Source organism: Chanos chanos, chromosome 8 (genome assembly GCF_902362185.1).
Source record: "Chanos chanos chromosome 8, fChaCha1.1, whole genome shotgun sequence".
NCBI lineage: Eukaryota > Metazoa > Chordata > Actinopteri > Gonorynchiformes > Chanidae > Chanos > Chanos chanos.
The window spans coordinates 45,554,194-45,571,254 of NC_044502.1; the positions used below are offsets into that span (position 1 = coordinate 45,554,194).

The 17,061-nt window shown below is 40.4% G+C and overlaps 1 protein-coding gene across 2 annotated transcripts in view; it reads left to right on the top strand.

Moving 5' to 3' along the window:
* grb10b (growth factor receptor-bound protein 10b) overlaps positions 1 to 7,471 on the top strand; it is a 65,102-nt gene extending 57,631 nt beyond the window's left edge. For both annotated transcript variants that reach the window (XM_030782312.1, XM_030782313.1), the window contains exons 8-17: positions 756 to 830; positions 1,867 to 2,004; positions 2,383 to 2,493; positions 3,063 to 3,161; positions 3,653 to 3,730; positions 5,044 to 5,160; positions 5,437 to 5,503; positions 5,921 to 6,008; positions 6,427 to 6,520; positions 6,958 to 7,471. In XM_030782312.1, coding sequence (XP_030638172.1) covers positions 756 to 830; positions 1,867 to 2,004; positions 2,383 to 2,493; positions 3,063 to 3,161; positions 3,653 to 3,730; positions 5,044 to 5,160; positions 5,437 to 5,503; positions 5,921 to 6,008; positions 6,427 to 6,520; positions 6,958 to 7,104 — 1,014 coding nt within the window. In that variant the 3' untranslated portion in view covers positions 7,105 to 7,471. The remainder of the gene's footprint in view (positions 1 to 755; positions 831 to 1,866; positions 2,005 to 2,382; positions 2,494 to 3,062; positions 3,162 to 3,652; positions 3,731 to 5,043; positions 5,161 to 5,436; positions 5,504 to 5,920; positions 6,009 to 6,426; positions 6,521 to 6,957) is intronic.
* The last annotated feature ends 9,590 nt before the right edge of the window (positions 7,472 to 17,061 follow it).

Here is a 17,061-nt window from a genome sequence, read left to right on the forward strand (position 1 = left end):
CTCTCTTTCATCTTCATCTGCTTAACCTGAACGAAAGCGCTTATCTCAAAATGTTTTCTTTTGTCACACTAGATCAGACTAGTTAATTTGCAACAAATGTGGGAGACCCAGTCATGCGACTGAAAAGCAGATTCACTTAACTGACGTTTAAAACCCAAATCTAAGACGAAAGGATTTTACAGTCCTGCAGGATCTTATGATTCTGCGATTCAGCTCGGCTAGCGGTATCAAGTTTAAGCACAGAACATTTGAAAACAATTACGTCTGTTGAATGAAAGTGCATTTTTTAAACACTATATTACCAGGACAAGGTCAACTTTTCTTTAAAGAGTTCATGACCGTTATGAAAGAGACTGTCATTGTGATTAATACGCTGAAAGTTTTCACATGAATTAAATAACATTTACTGATTCGTTACGTATACATACATTCACATATACATATGTGTGTGTGTGTGTGTGTGTGTGTAAGTCTCTTGAACCACACATGGACAGCATGTCAACTAATACATTCTCTATACAGAGTTTTGCGAAACAAATTTCCACTCGTGGTTGTATAACTGTGTAGGACTGTATTAGAGAGGATATATTTAATTCAGTTTTAAAATCCACTTAGTTCGGCATTTCGCTAAAACATAATTGAGCAGATTATGAGTGGAATGTATAACTTAGCCTTTTTATGTTTCAGTGTGGTCCCAAACTGTTTGCTAATAAAAAAAAAAACTGTTGATGCCATTTTTTTTTTTTTTTTAACAGAACTTCTTTCCTGAGCAAATGGTGGCATGGTGCCAGGAGACCAATGGGCCCATCCCTCCCTCCAAGCTATTACAGGTACGGAGTGTGTCCGTTGTATGTCAGTTCGCCATATGACACACCTTCTCCCCAAACATCAGGCAGAACAGCAGCAGTTACACATGTCATGCGACATGGTGAGGGCGTGTTAAGCGCGGCTTCGTTGACAGCCGCGGAGGTGGGAGCTTAGGTGGCGTACCTTCGTCGATCCACGATGAAGCATGAGCAGGGGAGTGGAATTCGTAGAATTTCAGCACAGTCTGTCTACAGTGTTATCCCAAACACACACACGCACGCACACACATACACACACACACATGCGCACACGCACACACGCACACACACACACGCACACACACACACGCACACACACAGTGCCTGTGGCTTCACAGATGCTTGTGATTTCTGAGGACTTGGCTTGGCCGCTGGAATGGAGTTTACAGAGAATTAAGCAACAATTTTCCATTTGCATCTTGCGTGCCAGGCTGGTGTAGTGAAGGAGATGCCGCTGGTCAGAGGGAGATTTTGCGGTATTGTCTAAACTGCCCCTAAATCCACCAGCAGTGAGAACTTGGCTCTACTCCCCCAAGCTTTTTAAACGTGTTCTCAAAGGGCAAAAAATTCCACACGTTATATTGGAGACGGGTTAACATTTCACAAACAAATCCTATGAGTGTCTCAGCGTTTTAAGCCTGGATCTTACTCACTCATCTCTGAGCTTCACACAATGAGTAGCAGAACTCCAGTTAAAACTCCACAGGTTTAGAGAAGCTGATCAGAGATCAGTGGTCTTAGCCTTGTCTGGCAGTGAAGCGTCTCACTCTATGAAAGTTTCACTGTATGTCTCATGCCCTCAGTAGCTGTCTTAGATGAGATGCGTTGTCTGAAAGAATCACCTGTTGTCTCTAATGAAGGACCATTTTGAGTCCAGTCCGTTGTTATTATTATTATTGTTTTTGTTCTTGTTGTTGTTGCTTTTGTTGTTCTTGCTCTTGTTATTTTTGTAAGAGTTGTTGTTTTTGATAGTATTCTTAAACCACCCCTCTTGAATCTCTTGTCTTTCCGTTCTGCACAGAATTTCTTAAACTCCAGCAGTTGTCCGGAGATTCAGGGCTATTTGTATGTGAAAGAGATGGGCAGGAAGTCATGGAAGAAGTTGTATGTGTTTTTACGACGGTCAGGATTATACTTCTCAACAAAAGGAACATCAAAGGTAAAGCAAACTCCTGTTCCTCACTAAAGCTCTTCACTGTATCACACAGCTGTGATTAGTATATAAAGCTGTCTTTTGGCTCTGTACAGCTGGTTTATAAGACAAGAGTCTCTCCATAGGAGTGGAGATATAGCTTGTCATGACCAGTCTGCATGTGTGCATATTTGCTTGCTCAGTTACAGTTGTCTGCTTTGCTAATCTCTCTGAACAAGTCTCCGAGATTAGTCCCAAATCTCCTATCATCTACCTCCAGGCTTGCCTGTGTGTGTGTGTGTGTGTGTGTGTTTGTGTGTGTGTGTGTGTTCTTGCGTGCATGTGCGTGTCTTTTCCCCTCCTTTCTCTGTGAAATGACACAAGGTTTGGCTTTGTCCTTCACAGGAACCAAGACATTTACAGTTATTAGCAGACCTGGAAGATAGCAACGTTTTTACGGTTATAACAGGGAGAAAGCACCATAATGCGCCAACCGACTTTGAGTTCTGTATAAAGGTAAGTCTTCACCACCCTCATATCTGCCTCTGGAAATATTTAGGCAGGAACAACTTGCAGGAAAATCCAACATTTCAAGTTCACTGAAATCTAGTAACTCATGCAGAGCCAAAACCACTCTCGACAGAAAGTAAAAGATTGCTATGAAAAAAATCATGCTAGTCTGTCTTGCATAGTTTCCTAAGAGTGTGTTTGCTCTCTATGTTAGAGCGCCCTCTATCTGCCAGTACTGAGTAGAGCAGCTTTTTTTTTTTTTTTTTTTTTTTCGTGCTTAGTATCATGCTGAGACAAGCCTGTTTGAGTGCCAGCCCCCCTCTCTGACCCACTTTCAGATTTTAAACAGTTACAGATCAAATCGACCCCTGGAGATTTTAATCTCCCTCCCACAAGATGAGACCTAGTATCTTTAGCCTCCTACACAGCCCTGTGTGTGTGTGTGTGTGTGTGTGCGTGTGTGTGAGGAAGAAGGGCTTGCCTTGGGATTCTATGCAGTTGCTTAGCAATGCGTCCTGGCGAGAGGGGCTGAGGTTAGCATGGAGGCTAACGTGTGGTGTTGTGTGGATTGGCAGCCTAACAAAGTGAGGAACGAACAGAAGGAGCTGAGGATGCTGTGTGCGGAAGACGAGCAGAGCAGGACGTGTTGGATGACGGCGTTCCGACTGTTTAAGGTACTCCGGAGGCCCTGCTGGGAACGGCGAGGCTTCCGCGGTGTTTCCTTGGTTACTGTCAGTAAAATGAACCCTAGCTACATTCGTGTGTTGTCACCTTGGTTAGATTTATATCTTTTTTTTTTTTTGTTTGTTTTTTATCTTACTGATTTACATTTAGATTTTTTGCTGATTACTTTGCCAATTTTATCCGACTTTTTTGTTTGCACACTTAACAACTGTTTGACTGGTGCTTGAACATTTGATGAGGATTTGGTGAATAGAGTCATTTGCAGTCCAGGATATGGGTTTTCTGAGCCTGACAGAATGAACAGGTGCATAAAAAATGTGAGTGTGTTGTGTAATAATATAACACTTCAAATGCCGACATGCTAATCTCTCTCTCTCTCTCTCTCTCTTTCTCTCTCTCTCCCACTCCCACTCTCTCTCTCTCTCTCTTTCTCTCTCCCCCACTCTCTCTCTCTCTCTCTCTCTCTTTCTGTAATATGTAGTATGGAATCTTGCTCTATCAGAACTATAAGATCCCCCAGCAGAGGAAGACTCTGTTGTCTCATTTCTCGACACCAGTGGTAAGATCCAGATCCTTTTTCCTCATCTCTGGCTTGGCCAAAATCTCACACTACCCCCTCCCCCTTCCAACGTAGGGTGGAGCTGTCATCAGCTGAACAGCAGATATGTGTTAGCGAATGAGTCCGATGATGATGATGATGATGATGATGAGTCTGATGATGACCAGGCTAGTGTAGAATGAGAGCCCTTTACATTTTAAGGAGTGATAGTACATATACAGCTCTGACTGGAGCTCACACACTGTGTGAACCAAAGCATACAACCTCAGGTTTAATCCCACTCAGCAGATCAGCCCTGTGTGAACCAAGGCATACAACCTCAGGTTTAATCCCACTCAGCAGATCAGCCCTGTGTGAACCAAAGCACACAACCTCAGGTTTAATCCCACTCAGCAGATCAGCCCTGTGTGAACCAAAGCCTACAACCTCAGGTTTAATCCCACTCAGCAGATCAGCCCTGTGTGAACCAAAGCACACAACCTCAGGTTTAATCCCACTCAGCAGATCAGCCCTGTGTGAACCAAAGCATACAACCTCAGGTTTCATCCCACTCAGCAGATCAGCCCTGTGTGAACCAAAGCACACAACCTCAGGTTTAATCCCACTCAGCAGATCAGCCCTGTGTGAACCAAAGCACACAACCTCAGGTTTAATCCCACTCAGCAGATCAGCCCTGTGTGAACCAAAGCACACAACCTCAGGTTTAATCCCACTCAGCAGATCAGCCCTGTGTGAACCAAAGCACACAACCTCAGGTTTAATCCCACTCAGCAGATCAGCCCTGTGTGAACCAAAGCATACAACCTCAGGTTTAATCCCACTCAGCAGATCAGCCCTGTGTGAACCAAAGCATACAACCTCAGGTTTAATCCCACTCATCAGATCAGCCCTGTGTGAACCAAAGCATACAACCTCAGGTTTAATCCCACTCAGCAGATCAGCCCTGTGTGAACCAAAGCATACAACCTCAGGTTTAATCCCACTCAGCAGATCAGCCCTGTGTGAACCAAAGCATACAACCTCAGGTTTAATCCCACTCAGCAGATCAGCCCTCTGCCTGGGTCCTCATTTAATCACAGAATCCTGTAATATTATTATTACTTTTATATGTATTTTTTTGGCTTCCAAAACCAATTGCCTAAATATTGACTAGTCAAGATTTTTGTATTGTCATCACCAGCCGCGCTGTTGCTTTGCTTTGTTTTGGTGCTTCTTAGCTTAGCAGAGGTCCCGCTCTCTAAAGAATGAGTGTGCAGGTACTGCAGTGGGAGGAGTGGGTATGTTATTCTAAGTGCTGTCTCATCTCACCACAGCGGAGCGTGTCAGAAAACTCTCTGGTTGCCATGGATTTCTCAGGGAGGATTGGCAGAGTGATTGACAATCCTGTGGAGGCACAGAGCGCGGCGATGGAGGAGGGTCACGCCTGGAGAGTGAGCGTCACCCCCTAACACACCTTACACACCTTCACCATAGCAACACTGCTAGATCTGGCCCGTTAGACCCTGTGGGCCCCCCGCCATTCCTGTCAATCCCAGAGGCCACTGAGAAGAATAACGCTAATGCTAACCGCAAAGTTAACGCTAACCAAAGAACGCATGCTAGCGGTTGACAGTTTAGCGTAAACTATTATGCTGGATTATCGATGGTAAAGTTGCTAGCTACATACACAAATAATGTCTGACTCATCGCCGTTCGTTGTTTTTCAGAAAAGAAGTCAGCGTATGAACGTCCTGGGTAGTCCCAGTCCACTACACCCTTCCTCATTAAGCTCAGGTACCGTTTAGTCTCTTACAGTAGACGTATAAATAAAATAATGTGATTTTATCTGGAATAGATCCATAGTCATGGAGTATCTCCACACCAAGATGTCTGTAGGCCGGATATATTGTCAGTTGTACGTGTGATAATTAACTTTGTGGTGTCGACAGTTTTATTTGCTAGCTTGACCTTTTTAACATTTAGTGCAAACTGGGGCTGCTATCATTTGCAAATGCAACGATATCACTTAAATGCTACCATTACCACAGATTATGTAATAAATTGTGTAATGTAGATTTTGCATGGTATTGGTCCAAACATGATCAGAGCTTGTCTCTGACTCCTTTAAGTTGCTTCTGTGTAATTTGTATACAATTGTGCACTTATTTTTGTAATCATTTTTTTTGTTGCGGTTGTTGTTTTTGTGTTCAGTCATTCACAGAACTCAGCTATGGTTTCACGGTCGGATCACACGGGAAGATTCTCACAAGATGATTATGCAGCAGGGACAAGTCGATGGGTAATGTTTAAAGTGATTCCATAACTCTGTCCAAACTCTCCCACAGGTCACCCTGCCATTCCTAGTGGAGTCTGAATATATAATTCCTCTGTTGCGTATTATTTAGTAAACTGTAATATTTCTTAAAAGAAAGACGGCACACTTCGGAGCCACTCCTCTCATTAAAACGTTACTGATTTTGGACAAAAATTGATGTATTCAGGATTCTGTAAATACACATACATGCAAGGTCAAAGTGTAAAAAAAAGTGTAAAATGCATTAAAAAAAAAAAACTGAGTTTTGGATGAGTCGGGTTCAGGGTTGTGGATGAGTTGGTTTCACGGTTGTGGATGAGTTGGTTTCACGGTTGTGGATGAGTTGGTTTCACGGTTGCGTTCCTGTGCACGGTGAATTGATTGTTCTCCTTTTGTCCTCCAGGTTGTTTCTCTTGAGGGACAGCCAGAGTAACCCTAAGGCATTTGTCCTCACACTGTGCCATCACCAGAAGATCAAACATTTCCAGATTTTACCGGTGAGCACTTTCACTTTTACACCATCAGACTGATTAAACCAGAGCAGTTCAACACCAGGTCCACCCCAGAATCCTCCTGGGTGTTTATATTTTCACATATTAGAGTCTAGAATCCAGTTAAATTTTAAAAGGGTGTGGAATCAGAATGCACTTTCACCATGGCCCCATCCTTGGAGCGCTCTGTCACTGATTGGTTAGATGGTTCTCACAGGTTGCCATGGCAGATATCGGTCCATAATCAGAAATCAAGGGAGAAATACATCTTGGTCTCTGGGTTCAGAAAGTTTTGGAGTGCTTTTACGATTGTTATACATGTATAGCTCCGTAGGGGTCCAAACTGGGTTCGATGAGAACAATTTATTGACTGTAAGGATGTTTTAGGAATCAGTGGATAATGTTGTTAACAGTCATTCAAACTTTCTGTTGATGGCATTTAGTGTGAAGAGGACGGACAGATCTTCTTCAGCCTTGACGACGGAGCCACCAAATTCACAGACCTGATCCAGCTAGTGGAGTTTTATCAGCTGAACAGAGGAGTCCTGCCTTGTAAACTCAAACACCCATGCACTATTGTGGCCTTATGACCCTTCCAACTGACTTTGCCTAAGGACAGACCCTCTTTTTTATGAGAATCTGAATATCATGGGTTTGTTTTTTGTTTTTTTTTTCTTTTTGTTTTTGTGGTGTGGGGGAGTGTGTTGATGGAGACCACTCGTTGAAAAGCCCACTGCAGGAGAACCCTTAGTGTTACAGCAAGAGAGAGGACGGCAATGCAAAACAAAAAGGACCATGACAGTGTAACTCAGAAAAAGAAAGACAGATTGCGTCTTAGTTGCCAACATGCCTTCTTTTTCAGGCAAACTTGAGTTGAGTCATCAGATTTTTTTTTTTCTCCACCTCACACACAGTCGTCTGGACTGATGGCTTAAATCAGATAAGAGGCCAGTTGATTGGGAGTTCTGTGCATAACCTCTAGGTTTAAAAACATAAAAAAAAACAAAAAAAAGAACTGATCGTTTACATTTCTTTCATATGCATTTCTTTTTTTTTTTTTTTTTTGTTTTGGTTTTGCACTCGTGATGAACTGGGAACAGCTAAGCTTAGTAATGGCATTTTAAATGCACGATTCTTTCTCACTTTTTTTCACTCTGTCCACCCCCGTGCCCCCCCCCCCCCACCCCCCCCACTCCCAAAAACATCTGTGAACATTGAGAGTTGTAGAGTCACTGGAAGACAGCACTTCCTTGTCTGAAGCAGGTCATATAAAACCCATTTAGAGAGTTGACAGAAAATCAGTGCATTCAGGGCCCCGTTAGCCTTTACTCACCCTCTTCACAACAGTGTCTCATGAATGAAAGCTTCGTGTGTTGTATTATTCGGGTACGTTTTTCGTCAGCAAAATTAGAACAAAGAAATATTTTCATGTTCGAACAAGGATCCTTTGCTTACTCCATCCCTTTGGTTTAAGATACGAGTTTGAAGAGTTTAGTGTGGCAAACGCCCATGCCCACGTCATTACAGCTTGTCATGTGAAACACCCTGCTCTTGATTTGGTTCAGTAAGTGATGGTCTTTTTTTTTTTTTTCGCTGTTGTTTTGATTTTGTTTGTTTGTTTGTCTGTTTTGTTTGTGCTGGTGCTTGAGATTTAAGAGAAGAATGGGGAAAAAAGAGAGAGAGAGAGAGAGAGAAAAAAAAAAGCCACGCCCATGTCACAGACCACAGCCGCTGGCCATTCAGGGACAGTGTTGCAGCACTAAACGAAACGAAAAACGAATCTGCCCTGTTCCTCCGAACGCAGCGAAAACAAACCACTACGTACCTACACACCGTTAACTGCAGGGGCCACAGCTACAAGCATGTGAAATGTCTCTCCCCGTCTCGAAACTGGAACCTACAAAAAAGAACAAAACTAAACAAACAAACAAAAGACAACTGCTGCAGCTGCCCGTCTTAGCCCAAAAAATCCACTTTCTATTCTGACTTTTCTATTTTACTGTCCATAATTTGAACAGTTGTGTGTAGGACAGCTCACTGTGAAACCCCATGCTACTGAACTCCTGAGTTTGTCTGGAGTTCTCCTCTCTGCTCTGCCTTGTCCATGGTAGCAGTAAATACAAAAATAGATTTGTAAAGACACTTTTTTTTACCCACGATGCAACATCTTTTTCTTTTTTTTCTTTTTTGACTTTACGTGTAACGTATTAAGCTAAGAAAGAGGAGGACTAGCCACAGAGAAAACAAATTTACCTTAGATGACAGTTATTTAAATAAAATGCACATGACACAATCATTTTAAAATATTGTTGTGACAAAATTATTTATTTATCTGGATTTGAATGATTACTTGAAATTGAGGGTTTTTTGTTTTGTTAGGTTTTGTTTTGTTTTCTTCCTCAGCGCTGTTCAGTACTGTTGTTTTCATTTTCATAAAAGAATTAAACCTCATTTATATGATGTCATAGACCCCTTTTGGAATATGTTTGTTATTGTTTTCAGGCTTTGTTTCTCAGTGAGATAAAGCTCTCGCTGATTTGTGCTTGTATTTGTATCGGTCCCGGACGTCTTTCCCAGCAGGTAACAAGAGCTGTTCAGACGACACCATTGAATTCATCCCTCATTACTTTCACTTGTGAATGATTTTTCTTTTTTTTTTTTAATTTCAATATTTTATCATTTGTGTAAATTAGGACTAAGTAATGATATATGTCAGATCCTCAAATTATTCCCCTGGAATTTGTATGTATGTATTTAATTAAATTATATACCCATTCATTGATTCAATGTGAGACTTTAGTTAGCACATCTGTTCACTTGAATTTTATTTTTGCGTAAAATGGTGTTTGCCTGTCAGTGTGCTGTTGGCTTAGAGAGCAATGGTGTGAGCTTCAAATTTGTGAATGTTTAGATCAGTCGAATCTAAACTTTTTTGTTTTTTTTTCTTACCAAGCTCACTAGCTTTCAGAGGAAAAGAAAGAAGAAAAGAAAAGAAAAGAAAAAAAAAACATGTTGCTTTCTCAGCCCAACTTTTTATGAGCACTTTGTTTTCATGGGGGGAGGCAAACGAAGCTATTCCAACGGCCACGGTGGACAGACTCTTACTAAACGCCCCGGTGCTTGAGACCGTACTGTGTTTCGGCTGATCGGAGAACAGCGTCAGACCGCTGGCGTTGGACCCGTCAACTTCCTCACCCTGTCACCGCGGCTTCTTCAGGTCAATGACTTTAAGAATTTAACGTAATGTGTCTGGTTTTGAAGTTTCCTTTCGGCTGAGCGCTTTGTGCTTGGAGTTGTGGGCGACTGTTTGCCATCGCTGCTCTCGTTCAAATCTCGGGCCACGGTTCCTTTTTTTTTGTTTTGTTTTTTTTTTTATTCATTTGTTTCGTTTCGTTTTACTCCTAATTTAACGATTAACACAGTTTCTTTTTTTTCTTTTTTTTCCCAGAATAATTGCAGCTCTAAGTTATGTGTTTGGCATTGGTTGCATTCCTAGCTTTATTGTTATATATGCAACACAAGTTAAAAATCAAACATGAATATACTATATGTATATGAAATCAGCACGGCCTGTAGATACAACACTGTATTTTCTTCTTTTCTTTTTTTTGTCTTTTTTGTTTGTTTGTTTTTGGGGTTTTTTGGAGGTTACACAACACTATATATATCACATTTTTTGGTTTATTCTTGTTTTGTTGTTGTTGTTGTTGTTTTTCACAATGGCATATAAAATGAAGAAACTTGACTTATTTTAGAGCATTTTTTTATTCCTTAGTTAAATGTAAATATTGAGTTTATTCTATTTTATGTTGCTGTCATAAGAGATGACCTTAAAGAAAAATATCTCTTATGTTTAAATTAAGCTGGTGTGAAACTGGACTCTGGGCAGAACTTTGAGTTGTTGAAGGCCATCATTAAGCTAAATAGCTGTTCATAAAAAAAGAAAAAATTCACTGACTTTTTTTTTTGCAATAATGAAAAATGTTAATGATTTTCGGCCTCTTGAATACTGTAGTATTATGATGTTGTTTTGATGAATCAAAGATCACACTTCATTCTTGCATATTGTCTTGTTATAGTGAACTGATAACAATGATTCATTTTGCAAGTTGTGTTGAACTGTTGAAAGTATGTCAGTGAACAAAATAAATGTCATTTTTATATTTAAGAGAAATGAATGTAACTGGGTTTGCTCAGGGTTGACATGGAGCCTGTTGAAACCTGGTCCCCTGGACCAGAGAGATCTTTGTTTCTTATCTGTCTTTCCCTCATTTTTTCCTCTATTAATGGTGTATTTCTTTTGATTGTGTTTGTGAATACACCCCTGACACACACACACGCACACACACACAAACACACACACACACACAAACACACACACACACGGCCTGATTTTCCTTTTTTCTGTCCCTTTTTTTTTTTTTTTGGTAGGTAGTTTGTCTTGAATACGTTCTGTAAATGTAGCATCTCTTGACATAACAGTAGGACAGAGGTCTTCTTTCTCCTGGTGTTCCCAGCTGTCTAAACACATCCTTATGAAGCCAGTGCCTCACTTGACTTTTCACGCTGCACTAACCCAGGCCTGACAGTTTCACTGTTCATACAACGTTCTCCCATATGTGTATATATGTATATATATATATATATATATATATATATATATATATATATATATATATATATATATATATATATATATATATATATATATATAATGTCTTTCAGGGAATGCAACAAAAAAACAAACAAAACAAAAAATCATTTCTCTTTGAGATCCTGTATTCATAATGTGTTTTTGCTTCATTCTGTAAATAGCTGGTTGGCTTATAAATCTTAATTGTAACCTTTTCAGGTATTTTTGTACAAATAAGGGACTGATATATTCTGTTTATTGTAATTAGAATAAAACATTAATACATTGCTATAATTGAAGCTGTTCTGGTATTGTGTTGGCAGGAGAGATTAACCAGTTTACCGCTCATAACTGGTATTGAGATATGGCCCTTTATCATTAGTTCCCCAGAAACAGAGAGCAGAGATCATGTCCCATGGGCAAATATGTGAAATGATGAGTGTCACAGGTGTGTAACATGTCAAGTGGAATTCAGACGTCGTGGTGATTTTATCACACCTCTACTTAACCTGTGTTGGAGAGAGGATGTGGCATGGTGAGGGCTGTTTTTGGAAGTCTGGAGAGTAAAAATGCGAGACTAGATTTAAAGGGGAAAAAAAAACTGTCTTCAAAACATGACTTTATATGTCCAAGGGTAAGTGGAACTGGTTTTGAATAAGGGGGCATTTTGAAGTAAACGAGTTAAGCGTATGTGCTAAATCCCATCCAGTGACAAAAAGTGAAATTTAAAAAAAATAAATCAATAAATAAAGTTCTCCAGTGAACCATGGAAAATGACTTTTTCTTTTACTTTTATTTTTGCTATGACATGCAGATGTGTTTGAGCTCTTAGCCCATTTTCTGACACCTCTGACCGTGACTGGCTCACTTCCGCTCTGCTTCATCCTCTGGACATGCTGGGTGTTTACCCCACAGTTGGGTTCACACACTTTCCTCTGTAACACATAGTGTAAGGGGTTGAAGTATGAGTGGTCAGAGCTCTGTAAACTCACACCTTTTCACTCCTCACTCTGGACTCTCCTCTTACTTTAAGACAGGGAGTCAATAAGACAGTAAGACGTCTTTTGGACTGCTGAAAATTGTTGTCACTTTCGCCACTGAAAGTCCAGGTTCACGCTATTGGTCACAGTCAGAACCCACTCAGTCATGGCTGCACAGTGACGTACCAAAAACCATTTACGTCAACAGTGTGTGTTGACAGTTTAACAGTGAAAACGCAATATATTTTGGTACAAGTTTCATACTCAGATTTTACACATTAGCAAACAGTTGCAAGCCTTGGTTGTTGTATTTGGTACTGATAAAAGTCACCTTCATATGGCAGATGAAGTGACACACTGAACCTAACTCAGCTCACCACTGAAACAGGCAAACGTGTAAATATGAACTCATCATACAGTGTATGCCCAAATCTACATTACACATTTTCATCAGTATTGAAATGATAACAGTATACATGTGTATACAGCATTTATAATATACAAACCTATGACCATCCAGAAACTGATGTGTGTATTAATGTGCAAAAATATGCTATTGAGGCTAAATTGAAAAATTCATGCCACTTTTAAGCCAGAAAATAAAGAAGTAATTTGAAATTCCCAACGTTATATTAATATAGGGAGGGTTTTTTTTTTAAACATTTGATATAAAAGTGTAGATTTTTCCCCACATTAAATAAATCTGGGTTTTTTTAATTCAATAGTTCAACTCAACATTTCTGGCAACAAAATTTCTCTTGTTATGAGCTGTAGCATTCCACTCTCCCCATCCCTCTGTCTACTCGGAGATCTCTCAGTCATAAAACCACCAATCCAAAACTCAAAGACTACACTCATCGCCTTAACTATCGCCAAGAAAACAATCCTCCGAAACTGGAAAACTAGGAATACATTAAGCATCATGCAATGGTTAAACCTCCTCAAAGATTACATCCATCCATGGAATAAATTACATCCCAGCATCAAACCTCACACTTCAAAAACGTTTGGGGTTCTTCTATCAGCTCATTAGACTTCCCTATTACCTAACTCCACCAACACAAACACGTGCTCACACACACACACACACACACACACATTACAAACCCTTATGAAATCTTCCTTCCGATCTGTCCTTTTGCTTGTTGTTGTTATGTCTCGTCATTCCTGTGGGTCTGTAGGTCTGTCTGTCTGTCTGTCCAGGGCTTATCACGGTGGCTGAGAGCGGAGCGACTTCACTGAAGGTACTGAATCTGCACTTGTTAAAAAATAAATAAATAAAGTTCTCCTCCGAAGAAGGGGAGGTCTTTTTATGAAAAAGACCTGTCATTGTGTGCGTGCAACAACCCATATCCCAAGCCCTCCACAAATCTGGCCTGTATTGGAAGGTCACAACAAAAAAAAATGCTCTTTAAGAAAAATCTTCATCAAGTCTCTTTTGTGATTTATGCTAAAAAGTACCTTAAAGACCAAGCTGCAAAAGGGACTGTGGTCACATGTATCCAAAATCGAACTTTTGATTGGCCGGAACGAAAAACATCTGGCAACAACCCAATACATCTTACCATCCAAAACCCAATAGAAGATGAGGGGATGATTCACCCTTCAATATGACCGTGAACCAAAGCACACCACCAAAGCAACCGTACGGTGGCTGAGGACAGGAAGGAGAATGTCCTTGCGTGGCCCCGCCCTAAATCCCCTGGGAAATCTTTGGAATGACTTGAATAAGAATCCATCAGTTTGACTGAGCTTGAACGATTCTGTATGGAGGAATGAGCAAATATCCCTCTTTCTATGGATGTGAGGCAGGTGGAGATATATTAAACAGACCCAGGGATGGGTGAAAAAGGGTGTTTCCAACGAGCGTTAACTTGGGAATACATTCTCATTTCCTTCTTTCTTTCTTTCTTTCTTTCTTTCTTTCTTTCTTTCTTTCTTTCTTTCTTTCTTTCTTTTTTATCCAGAAATTTTGCTTTCATTCATTTGGACGTTGGAAGGTACTGTTTGTAAAGTCTGATTTGGTGTTGACAAGGTAAACATGTTGAAAGGGAGTGGTGATGTTCTATGCCCTGTGTGTGTGTGTGTGTGTACATTCACACCTATATTAAATGATTGTCTTCCATGGGTGTAGATGACTGCATTATTAGCATACATCCCCTCTCCCTGGCACACAAACAAAAGATGATATGAAAGATATGCAAGCTGAAAAAAACAGGTCCTAAAGTTAAAAACGGAGTAGCTGCTGGTGCTTAGGATCACGGACAGGTCTCTTGGAGTGAACTCTTGAACCTGCTCCAGGACGTCAGAGTAGTGGTCATGAGACATGCTTTAAGTGACTAAGCTTGGAGCCTTTAGCAAACTTTGTGTTTCACAAACCTTGTCTTTCATCAGACTTAGACCGGACGGAGTTTTCTGGTGAGTTTGTCAGTTTGTTTGTCCATCTCATCATCTTGTTCCCTTAGTTACATTATTGATGCTGAGGGAGCAATTATTTTTGCATTCCTGAAAACCGTTGTTACTTTGTTTCTCAGTCTTATACAAATTAATTGGTGAACCTTCAGTCCAGATTTAAGAGACATTTCAGACCTGAGTCACTCTTCATAATAAACCCACTCAGAATATCACTGAACCAAGATCTAATTGAGTTGAATTTCACTGGGTTTGTGAAGTGTCTGTTCAGTAATGAATTAAGCTGCTACTACCATGGCTTGTCACCAGAGGGCAATACAGCCTTTGTATTGTCATGTTCTGTTTTAATTATCCTTTGCAAATAAATAAATAAATAGAACTTAAGGTCAAAAATGCGTTCTTGGGTGCAGCGAGGAAATTGCCTGTCTGTACTGTAAAGTATTGGGTAGTACACTGAGAATATCTGTAGAAAGATCACATGGTTTTGGAGGCACACTTGACCTCACTACCTCGTCTAAACTGTCACCTGAAAAAACTGGCTCAATGGGTGTTAGTCAAGAGCGTTGGAGTACAAATGTAAACACTAAAGTCAGGGATAAATAAAACTAAGTATGGGGTTACCAAACTGAAGTGTGAACACAGCCTATGCTAGCCCTGGGTTAACCTTAGTCTGGGGCTTACTAAACTTTTAACAATGTGAAAGGCACAAAAAGTCAAGGCTTGTTTGGAATTAGCAGCTCTAAGTTGCCCAGTTTTTGATTAGATGTTTCTTATATTAAAATGTCCATCGAAAACTCCAGATGATCTCAATTCAGACGCTAAAGCACTTTAGTATGACTGACAGGTCTTGAGAATAATTTAAAGTTAATTTTCCAAATATATGAGAATGAAACTTCTCCATAGACCATTGAACACAAAGCACTACCAAAAATGCCTTTTATTTTTGATTTTTAAATTGTTCTCACATGCTGTTTTCTGTCATGACACACTGGACATACAGTTCTCAGCATCTCTAACAATTAGTTGCACAGTTTGTTATAGTTCTCTCTATGTCCCCATGAAAAAAAAAAAAAACAAAAACAAAAAAACCCAAAGTGAAATAGAAGTTTTGGAATTTTCTGGAACGTGGCACCAACCAGAAGCCCATACGGATAATACACCTCTGCCAATGCAGAGAGTTCTGGCTTCCTGTCATGAAAAGAGGAACGAGCATCAGCACCAGGCACGTTTGTTACCCAGAGAGAGAGACTATGAGGGTCAGTTACTCATATGTGGCCATGGTTTGTTCAGGGGGTGTCCCAGGAAGGTTTAGTTAAAAACTCAGAGTTCGTTAACTCAGAGTAAGTGGTAAACCTCCTGATAGAAGAGCCCTGTGGCTTTGTCTTGCTTGGAGAATGAAGCCATAGGGCTCATCTACTAGGAGGTTTACTACTTACTCTGAGTTAACTAACTCTGAGTTTTTATTAAACCCGCTTTCTGGAACATCCCCCTGGAGCAGCACCTCAGGTAAACCTTTCCTGAACGGACGAACACCCCCTGAACAAACCATGGCCACATATGAGTGACTGACCCTCATAGTCTCTCTCTCCAGATAATAAACATGCCTGGTGCTGATGCTCGTTCCTCTTTTCATATAAGGAAGCCAGAACTCTCTGTACTGGGAGAAATATATTATCTGTATGGGCTTCTGGTTGGTGCCACTGACCTCAATATTCAGCCACATCTTCATTTTACCATCTTCAGATGTAAATTTAAAAGAGCACCAAATCCTGAAAAATCAGCAGATCTCCTCCATAACTAAAATGCTCTTTCAGATTTTGGGGATGTGTTGCAGGGGCAGTATTGCTGCTCACGGTTCTTAATTCATGCTTTGTTGTTGTTGTTGTTGTTGTTGTTGTTGTTGTTGTTGTTGTTGTTGTTGTTGCTGCTGCTGCTGCTGCTTCAAAGCCACTGGATATGCGCTGTAAAACATTCAGCCACTAGATGGCAGCCAATCTCCAGAGGCCTTGACAGGTCAATACCAGCGTCAATAACTGGCTCAAAATCATTAATCAAACTCAGACATTGCAGTATGATTGTTAAATGAGTTGGTCCACTGTGTCATTCACATAAATACATTCCAAAGCTTAACACATAGAAATGAGTTTATCACTATAGTAATTTTATTAGCAGATTGTTCATAAGATGATTCATCCAAACGTCACATATCTGTAAAAAAAAAAAAGGTAAAGGTAAAGCTTAGTGAGTGTGTCTTTGGCACAGTGTTAACCTGCACATACAGTCCCGTCTGTCTGTGTAAGAACATGAGTCCCTTTCAATGATCAATATCAGTTTTAAAGTGAATATTTTAAAGTGTTTTCAGCAGTTTGTGGGTGAATGTATGTATGTGTGTGTGTGTGTGTGAGTGTTTGTGTAAATGGTTGTACTGTGTTCTGTTGTGTTGTGTTGTGTTGTGTTGTGCTGTGTTGTGTTGTGTTGTGTGGTGTTGTGCTGTGTTGTGTTGTACTGTGTTGTGTTGTGTT